Source organism: Ascaphus truei, chromosome 1 (genome assembly GCF_040206685.1).
Source record: "Ascaphus truei isolate aAscTru1 chromosome 1, aAscTru1.hap1, whole genome shotgun sequence".
NCBI lineage: Eukaryota > Metazoa > Chordata > Amphibia > Anura > Ascaphidae > Ascaphus > Ascaphus truei.
Genome location: NC_134483.1, coordinates 397609322 through 397625203, shown reverse-complemented (window position 1 = coordinate 397625203; position 15882 = coordinate 397609322). Strand labels below are relative to the sequence as shown.

Below are 15882 nucleotides of genomic sequence, written 5' to 3'. Positions count from 1 at the left end.
CTTTTATTAAACATTTGAAGATGGTAAATGTCATCTGTGCTTTACCCACTTCTGTGAACAAATTCAAACAATATTCATCTTGACTGCTGCTTTTAAGACAAATGTTTCCAATCTGCAAACACTGCAGCATTAGATTGTTTTTGTTTAGACGCCTTTTACTTTGGATTCAGAAAGGTAATCTTCTCTGACATCTCCTAAAATGCCTCAGTAAAACTGTAAGCGTCGCAAGAACGAATGCTTTGCACGCGTGCATAAGCTGCTGTATCAGATTTGGGAAATGCTGTGACCCAGTTTTCGGAGAGGGGAGAAACTGGGCAAGCCCCCTTCCTTCTTCCTAGGATCACACTCCTACCCACGTAACCTTGACTTTCCTTATCTTTATAACTCACCTTTGGCTTATTCTGTCTTGAGGTTTTTTGCCGCCTATAGCTACATAGTAACAAATGATGGCAGCTGCTTATTCAGGATGGCAGCTCGGGAAGACTGCATTAGTGCAGACAAATTGAATGTCGGTTCATTATGTCCTCAGCGGGAGCATTGTCACACTCCTCTGTTTCCTAGAATATTTCTGTATTAGAGGCACACATTGCACATTAACACTTTCGCTGCTGGGTGGGCATGCAACATAGCACAGTGTGTTGCGGGGTCCTTCAGCCGTGAAGGGGTCAACAGACCTGCCAGTTGGTTCAGAAAGACGTTGGCCTTCAGGCGAGGAGCTGCATCATGGTTGACAGGCAAATATGTCTCTAGTTACTACATGTTTGCATTTGAAACTGAATTGTTAACATTTATTTTACCTCCATGCCTTATTAATGACATCCAAATATGTGAACGTCTTGCATTTTCTTTCTTTATTTTTCATGCAAATGCAGAATGCGGTTGGCATATATATCTAGAGAAACGACATTGCAGTATTTTCTCCCTCTGAATTTACAAGCCTGTGCTTTTACAGATAAAATAAATAAAATGAATGAAAGTGAACTATTTCTGTGCCCGTGCTATCCTGTGATTAGAAACGGGATAGGTTGAATGTCTGAGGGTAGCTCTTGTTGTTGTCCACTGGTCTCTATTTAAAACATATTTGGGTCACGTTCTAATTTTAGTCTGTTTTTGCAGTCCCCTTGTGTAAACAGAACAGCCTTGATTAAAGAAACATTTACATATTGCAGTTATATTTTCACCACTCTATTACTATGGAATATTTTGTTAACCCCTTTGGTGCTAAAATACCTCTAACCTGTTATAGACCGCCTGTACAGAGGTGTTTAAAGAACAGGTACTGTAGTCATTATCTCCCAGTTGTAGTTTCATTTTTTTTTTAAACTACGGTATTTGTTAAAAAAAGTGCTGCATTTGCGTCTCTTCTGGACGGATTTTGAGAGGAATATCTGGACGGATTTTGAGAGGAATATGAACAGTCTCCCAGAATTGTAGAAGTTGTTGACAATGCACAGTTCTTTTTCTGCATTATGTATTACATTGTCATACGAGCTGGAAACTTGGTCGCACTGGAAGGAAAAGAGAGACGGATGTTCATAGTCCTTCATTTGCCCCACATCCGGTCATATTTGTCCATGTAAATCTGAAACCAGTGTCTGCTTACTTACAGTCTGTAATGGTGTGTAGTGAACTCTTGCTTTTGGATTTCTGCTCAGGCCACAGAAAGTGAGGCGGGAGATATGGATCTCAGTGGGCTGCCAGAGACCGCTGTGGATTCAGAAGACGATGACGATGAAGAGGATATCGAGAGAGCCTCCGACCCCTTGATGAGCAGGGACATTGTCAGAGACTGCTTGGAGAAGGATCCAATAGACAGAACCGATGATGACATTGGTAGGTTGTAGGGGACTCAAAAACACCTTTTTTGATTATAATCACGTTCGCTGCTGCTGCTGCTGCTGCTGCTGCTGCCTTAAACGTCATTCTGATAAAGGTCAGAATTGTGATTAATGAGTTGGCAACAAGAGACACAATAATGGCAGAAAAATATAAAAATGGCAAAATGTATTCTGACTGCAGATAGGGTGCATTTATCCAACACACTGTCCACTGTACAGTTTAGGACCCCATACCTTGTTCTTAAGAGTCGCCTTCGTTCCCCATCCTGTACTTTTTTTTTTTTTAACCCTTTTGAGTGCCAGAGGCACCAGAGTTGATGGAACGGAAGTGGAGTCCTCATTCCCACTTAATGATAGATCCCGCTCTGCAGTTCACAGGAGCATAGAATGCGATTTCCCCCAGAAAAACAAGCAGGATTATTATGTCGTAGCTACTACATTATTGGGCCCCAGGAGTACAAACCCCCATGCTGTGTCAGCCCCTGGAGTGTGAGACCCCCATGCTGTAGCAGCCCCTGGAGTGTGAGACCCCCATGCTGTGTCAGCCCCTGGAGTGTGAGACCCCCATGCTGTAACAGCCCCTGGAGTGTGAGACCCCCATGCTGTAACAGCCCCTGGAGTGTGAGACCCCCATGCTGTAGCAGCCCCTGGAGTGTGAGACCCCCATGCTGTGTCAGCCCCTGGAGTGTGAGACCCCCATGCTGTGTCAGCCCCTGGAGTGTGAGACCCCCATGCTGTAACAGCCCCTGGAGTGTGAGACGCCCATGCTGTAGCAGCCCCTGGAGTGTGAGACCCCCATGCTGTAGCAGCCCCTGGAGTGTGAGACCCCCATGCTGTAGCAGCCCCTGGAGTGTGAGACCCCCATGCTGTAACAGCCCCTGGAGTGTGAGACCCCCATGCTGTAGCAGCCCCTGGAGTGTGAAACCCCCATGCTGTGTCAGCCCCTGGAGTGTGAGACCCCCATGCTGTAGCAGCCCCTGGAGTGTGAAACCCCCATGCTGTAACTGCCCCTGGAGTGTGAGACCCCCATGCTGTAACAGCCCCTGGAGTGTGAGACCCCCATGCTGTAACAGCCCCTGGAGTGTGAGACCCCCATGCTGTAGCAGCCCCTGGAGTATGAGACCCCCATGCTGTAGCAGCCCCTGGAGTGTGAGACCCCCGTGCTGTAACAGCCCCTGGAGTGTGAGACCCCCATGCTGTAGCAGCCCCTGGAGTGTGAGACTCCCATGCTGTAACAGCCCCTGGAGTGTGAGACCCCCATGCTGTAGCAGCCCCTGGAGTGTGAGACCCCCATGCTGTGTCAGCCCCTGGAGTGTGAGACCCCCATACTGTAACAGCCCCTGGAGTGTGAGACCCCCATGCTGTAGCAGCCCCTGGAGTGTGAGACCCCCATGCTGTAGCAGCCCCTGGAGTGTGAGACCCCCATGCTGTAGCAGCCCCTGGAGTGTGAGACCCCCATGCTGTGTCAGCCCCTGGAGTGTGAGACCCCCATGCTGTAACAGCCCCTGGAGTGTTAGACCCCCATGCTGTAACAGCCCCTGCAGTGTGAGACCCCCATACTGTAGCAGCCCCTGGAGTGTGAGACCCCCATGCTGTAGCAGCCCCTGGAGTGTGAGACCCCCATGCTGTAGCAGCTCCTGGAGTGACAGACAACTTCCGTCTCCCTCTTTTTTCGAAGGTTAATACAATAAGGCAGGGGGTGGGCGCATATGGCAACGTGACGTCACATGACCTGACACCGCGTTGCCATGGCGACGCGTCTACGAAACCGCTGGAGTTAAGGTAAGTAAGGTTTACAGAGGCCTTCGCCGATCCCCCGGCACTTAATTTAAGTGCCTTCGGGAAGCGCGCGGTGCCTCTATAAACCCCGTGCCCCCCGCAGTCAGTTTCGCGCCGTCCCCCCCCCCCCAGGGGTTGCGCCCCGAGTTTGCGCACCGCTGCAATAAGGTTCTGAAAGGTACTAAAATATATTTAAAAATTGCAAGCTATTATGTACCATTGTAATGGTTGTTTAATGATTTAAGTTACGTTTATTAGCTTTCTTATTATTAACCCGAAACTGTAAAAAGACCAATAACGAACATAATTTAGCTTTTTGTTAATAGCTTGTGTCTACCATTGGGTGATTAACAACAATTTAAATCTAGGCCCAAACTAAATTTAGAAGCACCACAATATATTTCAAAGTGTTCGTTAGAAGGCTCCTTGATGATGTTACAATACCAAGTGTTATATCGCCATAGTAGAAATCTACCATGGAATTTCCCAACGTATATAGATTTGTTAAAGGTTAGGATACCTTTTAAAACAGCAGTCCGTACAGCTTATTGTTTTTTTTGGGGGGTCGGGGGGAGGCAGGGGTTAGGAGAGAGCAGCATTTATATATAGACAATCTCCAGGGACCCCCCTGATATACGGGCAGTTATTCTTGCACGGCGAACACAATATGGCCGCGTTGGCCAGTCTTGCTCCGGCTGCCAATAGAAAGCTGCAATGTCATAGCAGATGACATCACAATTTTGTATTGGTGACCCATGACCCCCCCTTTTTTTTTGTTTGTCTGTTTATCACCGGCACAGAAAACTACAAATATCTCGGTGAACAGGTTACGGATTAAGGGCGTTTATCCGGTGGCCATGGGCCATGTACATAAAAAAAAAAAAAAATAACACAAAACGGTCATTACGACTTTAATGGACTAACAAGAGAGTTCTTGGTAGATAACATTGCCTTCTTCATGGAAGCATGGGGTTAGAATGCAGTAGGAAAGTGTACGAGAAGCCTTTCTATGCTGGGCTTAGGCCCGTAAAATAGTGGGCGCACGCGGCATTTATAGTTGGCTGTGGTTAGCCAGCCATTGTATGCTAGGGCTGCGGGCGCGACCGGCAGTGAGCGTGGAGCTGGGCGATAGCGGGGAAGACTCTGAAAAGTAAGTATTTGCGCTGCTACCGCAATGTATGTGTTTGTGTGCTCAATATTAATAAATAATTTATTCTCACAGCATGTCTTTTAAAAAAAATAAAATAATATACAGTAGGGCCCCGCTTTACAGCGTTCCGCTCATACATCGTTTCCCAATGTATACCCATATTCATTAGGTTCGGCGCTTGTTCCGTTTTTCCGGCATGACGCGCTCAGCAGCCGAGTATCTGGCTGTCACTAAGCAACAGTTTTAGCGCAGGCGCAGCTGCTTGTCAGATGCCATTTTGTCAGTGAAACAGTCGGGTTACAGCTCTGCATCTCTGTTTTCAAAGGTACAATACAGTAGAGTAGGGCCCCGCTTTGCAGCGATTTCCGCTTTACGACGGCGGCCTGGAACGTAACCCGCCGTATGAGCGGGGCCCTTCTGTACATACAGACACAGCTTCCCCAGTGACACACACACAAACGCAGTACCTTCCAAACCTGTCGCTCACAGCAGCACGGACCATACACACACAAAGTGTGCATCACGTGCACGAGCGTTCGCACAGGCACACGCGCGCCCACTATATTATGGGCCTTATGGGGCAGCCGTGCAACATTTTTAGCTGCTCATGGCTGGTCGCCCTGAAATATACACCAGGTACCCTTTTGCTTCCAGAGGGGCCTGCAATGCATTGCAACGACGGCATGGTTAATTCATTACAAGAAATATGAGCTAATGGAGTCTGTGTAAAAAGAAAAAAATAGAGCAAAGTATGCTGCAGAACAGAGCAGGGAGGGTTTTTTCTTTTGAAACAATAATGAATTCTTACAACACAATATTCGGTAATAATTACAGTGTAGGCATCAGCATTTGTATATTGATTGTTTTTCTCCAGCAATTTCTGCCAAAAGTTATTTCTAATGTTATTTGTTCTCCATGCTAATTCCACTAATTATCCACCACCTCCACTCTCTTCCATTTGCCAAACTGGGAAGCTGGGCTTTCATGTGAAATGCAATGTTAATCAATCTTGCCTTTGACTAGAGTGTTACCCCTGGCTGTGCTCATGTATGAATCAGACAGGCAAGCATATTTTCTCAGAACCCTGCTGGAAATAAAAAGGAAAAAAAAAAAACGTGGTAATGCTAAAATGCGTAAATTAAAAATAAAGCAATTTCTTTCATTTCTGAATGCCTTTGTTAAAGACAATATGGTACTGATAAGGGTTGAAATTGCCTTGCACTTGATCTTATCGAACACACCCCGTGTGTTACCTTTGATGGGAGATGCTGTATAACACAGAATCGTGTGAAGGATCCACACTTTGCTTTCATCTGCAATGAAGGCAGCGTTTCACCTGGAAGAAACCTGGGAGGTTTTTGGAAGCCCTGTACACTGTAATTTCATCTCTGAAAAACTGGAATGCTGGAAAGGTATCACAGCCTAAATCAAATCTGCACTGCTCCAGGACCAATAGAACTTGGAATCCGTTTCTATCATTAAATCGTACATGATCCACTTTGAATTACACTGTTTTAATAGCACAAACATGTTTACATTTAAAGTGAATTCATCTATTAAGATATTTTAGCTATAGTTTTTCATTGGGTGATTATTATTTGTTTAAGAATTTCTGTGTTTCACTTGATAAAGCTGAACATTGCTCCATACAAAAATGTTTTAAAGCATAAGCAATTTTCTTTTAATAAAGGATTATAAAGAATACAGATGCAGCAGACATTATTTCTCCTGTTAACGTTTCAGCGTTGCACAAGTAATGGGATACGTTACGCATTTGTTCAAGAAATGGCATTGGGGTTAAATATCACGCCAGCTTTGACACACTTAGCATCATCGGGAACAATAATGTCTGCTACATCTGTACACTAGGCGAGCTTTCAGTTAATTGCATCTCCTATATATTTTGGTGAATGGGTTTGCCCCATGAATAGGAAATGGTCAGTATTCCGTTAGACCTGTATAAAAACCTATCCCCTACAATTTAACAGCTTATCACAACATTTTTTTCAGATGCACTAGTATAGCTGTCATAATTTTACTCGTGTCCAGGGAACGGCAGAATCAGTAGAACAGTCTCTATGGCATGCTCACTGGAAGTACACGCCTACAGACCGTGTTAGAACAGTTGATTCATGGTGTTAATATGATACCCTAGTATTGCACTTTTCCAATACTCCATTACGTAAAAAGGTTATTTCATTGTGAGTGAAATATTCTTCAGTCTGTGCTGGCCTCAGAATGGGGTTTAAGACACTGATACCTCACTGTTGTTTCTTCTTAATTGTAATTATTGCTAGTTTTAGGTTGACGTGGATGAGGAAGAGCTGAGTGAACCTTTGCAATATGTCATATTTGCATATATTTTACGATGAACAACACCTGGATCTAGAGAAATCTCCCCCGTGCGATTGTGCTTTTGTGTCCAAAGCTATAAACTCTTAGCTCTGAGACTCCTTGCTTGGTATTATATATGACAAGTACTATGTTAAATATGGTAAATTTGGGCAACGAAATAAGACACATTTATTTTCTCCAGAACAACTCTTGGAGTTCATGCACCAGCTGCCTGCCTTTGCCAACATGACCATGTCTGTCAGACGAGAGCTATGTGCAGTCATGGTGTTTGCTGTGGTGGAGCGGGCAGGCACAGTCGTACTGAATGATGGAGAAGAGGTCAGTGACATGTTTCATAAATGATTAGGGAAACAATCCAGCTCTGATTTCTATAAATACGATGGTGCTATAGCTTTCCTGTTTATTATAGAACACACTTGACTCTCCACTACATGGATGTTCCTAATGTGACGGTGACACTTATCAATGATATACTTTATCACATGGACAATTTCCCTTGTAATGCTGTTCTGTTTTTCTTTGCTCTTGGCCTGATAGCTGGATTCCTGGTCGGTTATTTTAAATGGCTCAGTGGAAGTGACATACCCTGATGGGAGGACAGAGATCCTTTGCATGGGGAACAGCTTTGGCGTCTCTCCAACCATGGAGAAGGAGTACATGAAAGGAGTGATGAGAACCAAAGTGGACGATTGCCAGGTATGCAGACTCAAAAATCCTCGTAACGCAGCAGGGCTTACTCCGCATCGCCAGCAAAGTGGGAGCCCTCATCTGCACAACACATTTTGTAACATGTTTAATGTTGCACAATAAAAATATACTAAAATGTTTTTGCACAAGCCCAATAAGTAAAACATGGTGCTTCTGTTAATCGGTAACAACTAAATTGAGAAGAGATTAATTTGAGACTTAGAAAGTTGGGCTTCCTATAATATTTGCATAGCGGTAATTCTATTGAGACAATAACGACCAGGCTAGGGTGATGGTGTAGACAAGTGGCGGCCGACTCCAGTCCTCACGGGCCACGTACAGGTCAGGATTTCAGGCTATCCCTCCTTCAGCACAGGTGGCTCAATCAAGGACTGAGCCACCTGTGCTGAAGCAGGGATATCCTGAAAAACTGACCAATTGGTGGCCCTTGAGGACTGGAGTCGGCCGCACCTGGTGTAGACCATTTTTAAAGAAACAAACCGAAATGTTTTCTGTAACTAATATTGTGGTTGGCCTGAACTCAGTGATTTTCTGTGTCTGTCTGAGTCATTGTGCACCAGCAGGTGCATCACTTGGCAAAATGATCTAGATTATATTGTTCTGCACCGTTTTATTCAAGGTGGGTAATACGAATAATAGCCATGGCAATTTTATAAGCAGAATACTAAAACCACATACATCTGCTGCTGTCATCCTCAGACGGGCACTGTCCTCATTATGATATTTGGACAGGTTTTGTGTGCTGTTTAGGGAGTAGTTGAAATACCTGTGAGCAAAGCATCTATTTAATCACTTGGCTGATATAAATCCAGCTGTTTGGTGAGGAATATCACTAGGAAAGTTAAGAAATAAACACAAACTCTTACTAAGGAATGATTATAGCACAATCGGAGTAAAGATCTAATACATCGCACCAGCGTTGTTTTTTAAAGGTTATTTACCATGCATAGCGAATGATTTATCGGCTTTGTGTTGGTGCCTTTTCATATTTTGGGCCTCGTGCTGCTTTTCCAGTTTGTGTGCATAGCCCAGCAGGATTACTGCCGCATCCTCAACCAAGTGGAAAAGAACATGCAGAAGGTGGAAGAGGAGGGTGAGATTGTGATGGTGAAAGAGCACAGAGAGCTTGATCGCACCGGGACGAGAAAAGGTCACATTGTCATCAAGGTAACAGAGGAATTGCTTTGTGATAGTGAGCATGATGTTTTGCTGTTTATAATCACTTGTGTTATCATAAAACTTATAAATAGGGGTTGTGCATGACAGTGTAAACTCTTTATTCAAATGTTAAAAAAAAAGCTACCTACAGATGAAGCCAAACTTGCTGTGCCCAGCACTGGGGAACGCCGTGTGACCGCATGATCGCGTGGTCGCGCCGGAGGGGCAATTACTGTGGGGGGGTTTCATCCGGAAGCTTGGGCCCCCCGCAGCGATGTCATGACAGGCACATCATCCTGAGCCATGGCTTTTTCAGTCACGGATCCTCTAAAATACCTTTGACACAAACAATTTTAATGTTGTCAATATGATATATTTGTATGATTCTTGTGAGAGATATATATACACACACACACACACACACACACACACACACACACACACACACCGTTCCCTGCATTAAAGGCTCACACCGCTCCCCAATAATAATAATCCACCTGTATCTTAGTATGCACTTGCACTATGAGATGACCTGAGTTCATAGTAGTTTGTATATAAGCTTTTAAGACCTGTCTAACTAAGTTTGTGTTGCAGACTAATATTTTCTCTAGGCACAGTACACTTACAACTCACAAGTTATTCATCTAGTCAGAACCTCCTCCGCCCCCCCCCCCCAACCAAAAAACAAATAGTGACTTTCAGTACCAGAGTATTGGTTTTACCACTGCCTAGTTTTGTTTGTTTAGTATAACCGATCAGAGAAGAAGAGAAGATTACTTTTTATGTTCAAAACAATATTTCTCTGTAGGGGACTTCAGAACGTCTAACGATGCACCTTGTGGAAGAACATTCTGTGGTCGATCCCACATTTATAGAGGATTACCTCCTGACCTACAGGACTTTTCTGTCAAGCCCCATGGAAGTTGGAAAGAAGTTGTTGGAGTGGTTTAATGACCCTAGCCTCAGGGACAAGGTAGCAAACTAAATCTGTGACGGGTTGACTTCCAGTGTGGATAACAATCAGTTAGAGGGTGTAACGGGACTGGGGAAATTACATCTAAGAGTCACCTAAGGACACTCTGCTATGATATGTAGTTTAGAAAAGAAAATATTTCCTAGGCTATTATTACTGTAATTAACTGCTAGTATTATACCTGCACGTGGAATTTTGCCATGTGGGGATAAAACATTAAAATATAAACACAGTTTTCATCTAGGTGTTTCATTTTGTGTGAATGAAAAGAAGCTTAACTACATACCAAGGAAAGCTGCACTAATACGCCAAAATGTAGCCATTTAATGAAATGCCTGCTTAGGGACGCAAACTGGTGAAAGGCATAGCTGTGAGAACAGCACTGTGCGGGGAGAACCTTTTACCATGAAGCTACTGAGTTAAAGAAATGTGCTATACTCTGAGAAGGCCAGCAGGAAAACACACAGGTCTTTCTTCACGTGGAAAACTATCATCATTTTCTAAATATTTACTACGGCACATTCTCATTATTAAACAGAGAACCAAAACGTGATGTCATCAGTGGGGCTAAAACATTGACTTTGGCTCTGTAGATTATGTAAATGCAGCCAAGCGTTCGCAGGATAGAGCAGCTCCGGTTTGCAAAATATGCGTGTTACATGCAGCTGCGCTGTGACTGCTAAGTTCAGTAGGCCCTATGCCTGCTACACATTTTTTAGGTAATGGGCGGGATAGGTGAGCTACTGTAAGCACTTGGTAAACAGATGTACACTGGGAAATTACTGAAAAATATTGCTGAACCGTGTGGAGTCTTATTCTGCACATCAGGGGACTTACTTGCCACCTTTGGATTTGCAGGTTACACGAGTTGTGTTGCTGTGGGTAAACAATCACTTTAATGACTTTGAAGGGGACCCTGCCATGACTCGCTTCCTGGAAGAGTTTGAGAACAACTTGGAGCGAGAGGTAAGAGAGTATTTTGTTTTCACTTCTGTTTTGTTAAAAGGTGATATAAATCCCTACTGGAATCATTAAATCAGCAGTACTTTAAATATGGGGATTCTGGGCACATGCAGGCTGTGCATTTTTCTGGGACGTATATTAACAAAGGAAAGAGTGCTGCAGTGATTCCAGTGTTGCAGCTGTTTTGTATATTCGCTCTCAGAAAATGGTGTACATTTTGTTTCAGAATTTTTATTATTATTTTTCCCAAAATATGTAAGTGTTGGAATTTTAAAAATGGAATTTTAAGAAAAGACCCCCCCCCCCGTAAATGTACTGACTTTCAGTACTATGCAGTAGAAGTTAAGTTTGTTTATAGAGTCAATGACACCACACCAATCTTATGGTGTAGCAGGTACAGAATCGCTACTAGTTTATGAAGGGTCATGGGTTTGGATTCCTGCATGGTATGGCAAAATTATTAGTATAGGGGGAGGTCGTGTGTGTCCGTTAGCAATAAAGCATTGAATGTTATAATTAAAAAAAAAACTTGGAGATGTGCGCCGCGCACTTGGACGTAGCCTGATGAAGCGGAGAGAGCTGCAGATGCCGGTTAAGTCCTCGCGCGGCGGCCATTTCGCGATTCTGGTTATAACGCGATCCCAGTTATAACCCGGTCTCATTATGTGGACCCCGAGCACCGCGTTATAACGGGGTTCAGCTGTAATAATAAATTGTCAGAGAGGAAACTTGCACCTAACTGAAGAAAGAATTCCCTAGTGATTTCTGAATTACAGTGATCGTGTCTGGATTATAAATCAGGTGAATACACATCTGTCGAGGCTCCGTATAATATATTATTGTATGGTTACAAGTAGAAAACTATGAAAGGATTTCACAGTGTGTTGTGTGGCCTCAATGAAAATAAAACAGGATTTGTATCATCTGTATCTGAAATCAATCTTTAACCAAAGTGGAGTGGGCTAGTCTTTAAATATGTGAACTGCAGCAATTGTTTGCCTTTTGAATGGTCTTGAAAGTCCTTTTCTTCCCTCTTCCATATCTGCTTTCAGAAAATGGGTGGACACCTGAGGCTGCTAAATATTGCATGCGCTGCCAAGGCGAAAAGAAGATTGATAACAATAACAAAGCCATCCCGAGAAGCCCCCTTGCCCTTTATCCTGCTGGGAGGGTCGGACAAGGGATTTGGCATATTTGTAGACAGCGTGGATCCTGGAAGCAAAGCAGTGGAAGCCGGCTTAAAGCGAGGGGATCAGGTATTGCAAAGCCCCTTCACACAGGGAACTCTATGCCATTTACAGCTAGGAAAGGGAGGAATGAAAGAAGCCGTTCAATAATTCATGTCAATTAAAACCATTACAAAGGCAGTTCCTATACATTAAAGAAAGAAATGCTCCAAACTACTCTTTTCCAAGAAGGTAAATGTCACCACTGAGTCTAATGATCACATTGTATTGTTTGTCTTTTATTTTTAGATACTGGAGGTGACGGTCAAAACTTTGAAAACATTCAGCTCCCCAAGGCTATGGAAATACTGAAGAACAACACTCATTTGTCTATCACTGTGAAAACCAATTTATTTGGTGAGTTCGTTTTTTTCGATTTGTTGTTTGCATTCAGTTTTTGGTATGACCACAACATAGGTGCGTGATATGGGGATGCTTAGGATTTATAAATATAAATAGCCCGTATATCAAGAATTCTTGAGCTTCACAATTTGATCTCAGCCCCAAACATCTAATAATAGAGTAGTCCATGTTATGGGAACGTTCTTTGTCTTCCTGTATTAGCTACCGCAATGTATACTTTCAGTTGATGGTACTCTATAATATAGGTGATTTTGGTATGTGTTAAGTACAAGTAATGAGTCTTTGTGTATATTTTATGTAATAGTGTTTTTTGCTTGTTTGAATTATCATTGGACAAGTCTAGTGGCATTTCGTTGAATTTATGCAACCTAGCTTTGTAAGCTTCATCTTTTGCTGCTTCTCTGTTTTGTTCTTGAGCAGTGTTTAAAGAGCTTCTGGCCAGGCTGTCAGAGGAGAAAAGAAACAGTGTCCCCTCACTTGCCCAAAATCGGAGACATCAAGAAGGCCAGTCGATACTCTATTCCAGATCTTGCTGTTGATGTTGAACAAGTTATAGGACTCGAAAAAGTGAGCAAAAAAAGCAAAGCAAATACGGTTGGCGGAAGAAACAAGTTGAAGAAGATACTTGACAAGACACGGATCAGTATCCTTCCTCAGAAGCCTTATAAGTAAGAGTCTATTTTTTTTTTTTTTTTTGTGGTATTGGTTCATAAAGGGGAGACTGGTATATACATTTAACAAATGCATGTATTTACAGGTCATCTGTCTGGCATGCATATCTTATTTCTCATTATGCTATTTCAATTTAGCTTTTCTTGTTTTCATGAAAAGTTTCTTCTCTCTGCTTTGGTTTTGGGGGATTGAGGGTACATATTTGCATTATTTAATCTAGTGCATGTAGAATACAGCATCTCAACACATCAGTGTTGTTAATGTCCATTTTTTTTTTTTTAAACCATCTGAATTACTATGGGTCAGTAATAGATCGAGTCAAAATGTCATGCTTGAATGCACCGGCAGGTGATCCTATTACTATTAAGAGGTTCTCCAGGAGAACCAGTATATTGACCTAGGCTGTGTACTGGTGCCAGGCTTGAAATGTCCTGGAAGTTCCCCCATAGTAAATAAATATGATCAGTTCCGATCATCTCGGCAGTTTTTTGTTTTTGTTTTTACGCATTAAGAAGTCAGGCTGATTTTTAGGAAACAAATAAAAAAAAAATTTCAACAAATATCTGAATGGTAGGCTACAAAGAATAGAGTAGCAATATACCGTAGGGTTTGATCCAAAGAAGACCCTTGTGTGTCATTGGCCTTCAACACTCTTAATTCATCTAGAAATGTCTTCCTAATGCCCATTTATGAACTATTGGTAGAGCCCTGGTTCATCATATAGTTTTGGCAGTACCTCTATTTTATCGTACCAATGCTAGAAATATAAGAAATTACATCTTTCTAAAATTATACATGTTCATAAAAAGAAGTCACAATGTGGAACACGCCCTTTCAATGTTGCTTGCTACTTCATGTCCCCAAGCAATAAAATGATTACTTGTACTCTAAAGGCCTATTCAATAGCACTTCTAGAATGGTCTTCAAGGGTCTTAAGATTGCTTTTCCTGTGAACGGAATTGAGCCGCTCCCATTCTCATTGGATTCCTAGACAACAAAGCTTACCCAACATCGTTTAAGACCTTTCCTGCATTTATATTTACACAACTGTGAAGATCACAAATGAAATAAGTACTATTAGTTAATTACCTATCTTAACTTCTTATTGTAGTTAATCTTGGTCTTTCCCTAAATGTTGGAAATTGCATTTTCTTGTTGAGTAAACCATGTGTTAATCTTTGACTAGTTTTACTTTGGCTCCAACAAAATAATGCTCGTCCTACTATGTGATGTAATGTGTCAGGGGAAAAAAAACACCTGCAGGTCCATAGGAGATTAACAAGGTTGCCTGGTAACATAGATACATAATAACATAGCAACGCTGACAAAATAACTTTTTTATAATGCCCTTTGCTCATGGAAATAAGGTCTACTGAATAATGTTTAACATTGCTTGCATATAGTTCGTTATCCCTTCCATTGACATTAATTGGTTTTTGTTGAAACAGACAGGAGACAATTTACACTTGACATGATTTCTGGCTTCCTCTTGCAAATTCCACGTGTCAGCTGTAGCCAGATTTACCTCTTGAAGCTCACTGACATTTTACTCCCTCCACAAAGCGGTTTATCACAGCGTAGTGAGTGGGTGTTGTACCTCCCAGGCACTGACAGGCATTGCATAGCACCTCAATGCACTGATCCTTTGTGTCCTAACAAGCATTGCCTTACATTTTTACAGGCCAAGTGGCTTTTGTGTATTTTATGCAGCTTTTGTTTGAGGAAATTCATAGGCTTGATATTAACCCATTAGTGTCAGGTTAGCTAGCAACACCTTGCACAGCAAATGGATTACGGCAGGTCACAAAGTCCAATTTTTCCTCTTTCTTCTAATCTAGTTTAATAAGAGAGGTGTGTGTGTGTGTGTGTGTGTGTGTGTGTGTATATATATATATATATATATATATATATATATATATATATATATATATATATATATATATATATATATATATATATATATATATATATATATATATATATATATATATATATATATATATATATATATATATATATATACAGTGTTCGACAAACCTATACATTTGCAAGCCCCGGGCGAGTGGATTTAACATCGTGGATTTTGTTCGGCGAGTACATTTTTTGGTGATTTGTCGACCACTGTGTGTGTGTGTCTATATATATATATGTGTGTGTGTGTGTATATATATATATATATATGTGTGTAAAGAAATATGATCTGTTCATTCAAAGCGTTTAAACAATATGAAGAACATGTTTTAGAGGGCTGTCTTTCATGGCTACCGAGCTACGATGATCAGTCCTACGTACAGAGTGATATGTTCTGTGCAGTGAATATATTTTGTTTTGCCCAGTGACATTGGTATTGGTCAGTCTCAAGATGACAGCATTGTCGGCCTCAGACAGACAAAGCACATGCCGGCTACACTACCTGTAAGTGGGACGCTTTCATCCAGCAATCCCGATTTATTACAGTCTCATCACCGCATCCTCGACTTCAACACCACCCCAGGTGAGAGCCCATTCCTCTTGTCTTGACTTCGGAACTTTATCCCATGTTTACTTAACAGTTTGCGCTGACACTCTGAAGGAGCTGGTATTGCAGATCTGATTACATTAACTGGGCTGATTGCACCAGTTCAAACAGCTGCTAACTTAAGTCTATATTTATTTTTCCACATGTCAGGCTATTTCTAGGTCAATGATCAATAGTGC

The 15882-nt window shown here is 42.2% G+C and overlaps 1 protein-coding gene across 1 annotated transcript in view; it reads left to right on the top strand.

Moving 5' to 3' along the window:
- The window catches only part of RAPGEF2 (Rap guanine nucleotide exchange factor 2), a 319916-nt gene that overhangs the window by 276093 nt on the left and 27941 nt on the right, over positions 1–15882 (top strand). The window contains 11 exon segments of the mRNA XM_075612336.1: positions 1656–1833; positions 7304–7440; positions 7660–7818; positions 8845–8997; positions 9797–9961; positions 10820–10927; positions 11977–12190; positions 12409–12507; positions 12934–12980; positions 12982–13181; positions 15522–15679. Coding sequence (XP_075468451.1) covers positions 1656–1833; positions 7304–7440; positions 7660–7818; positions 8845–8997; positions 9797–9961; positions 10820–10927; positions 11977–12190; positions 12409–12507; positions 12934–12980; positions 12982–13181; positions 15522–15679 — 1618 coding nt within the window.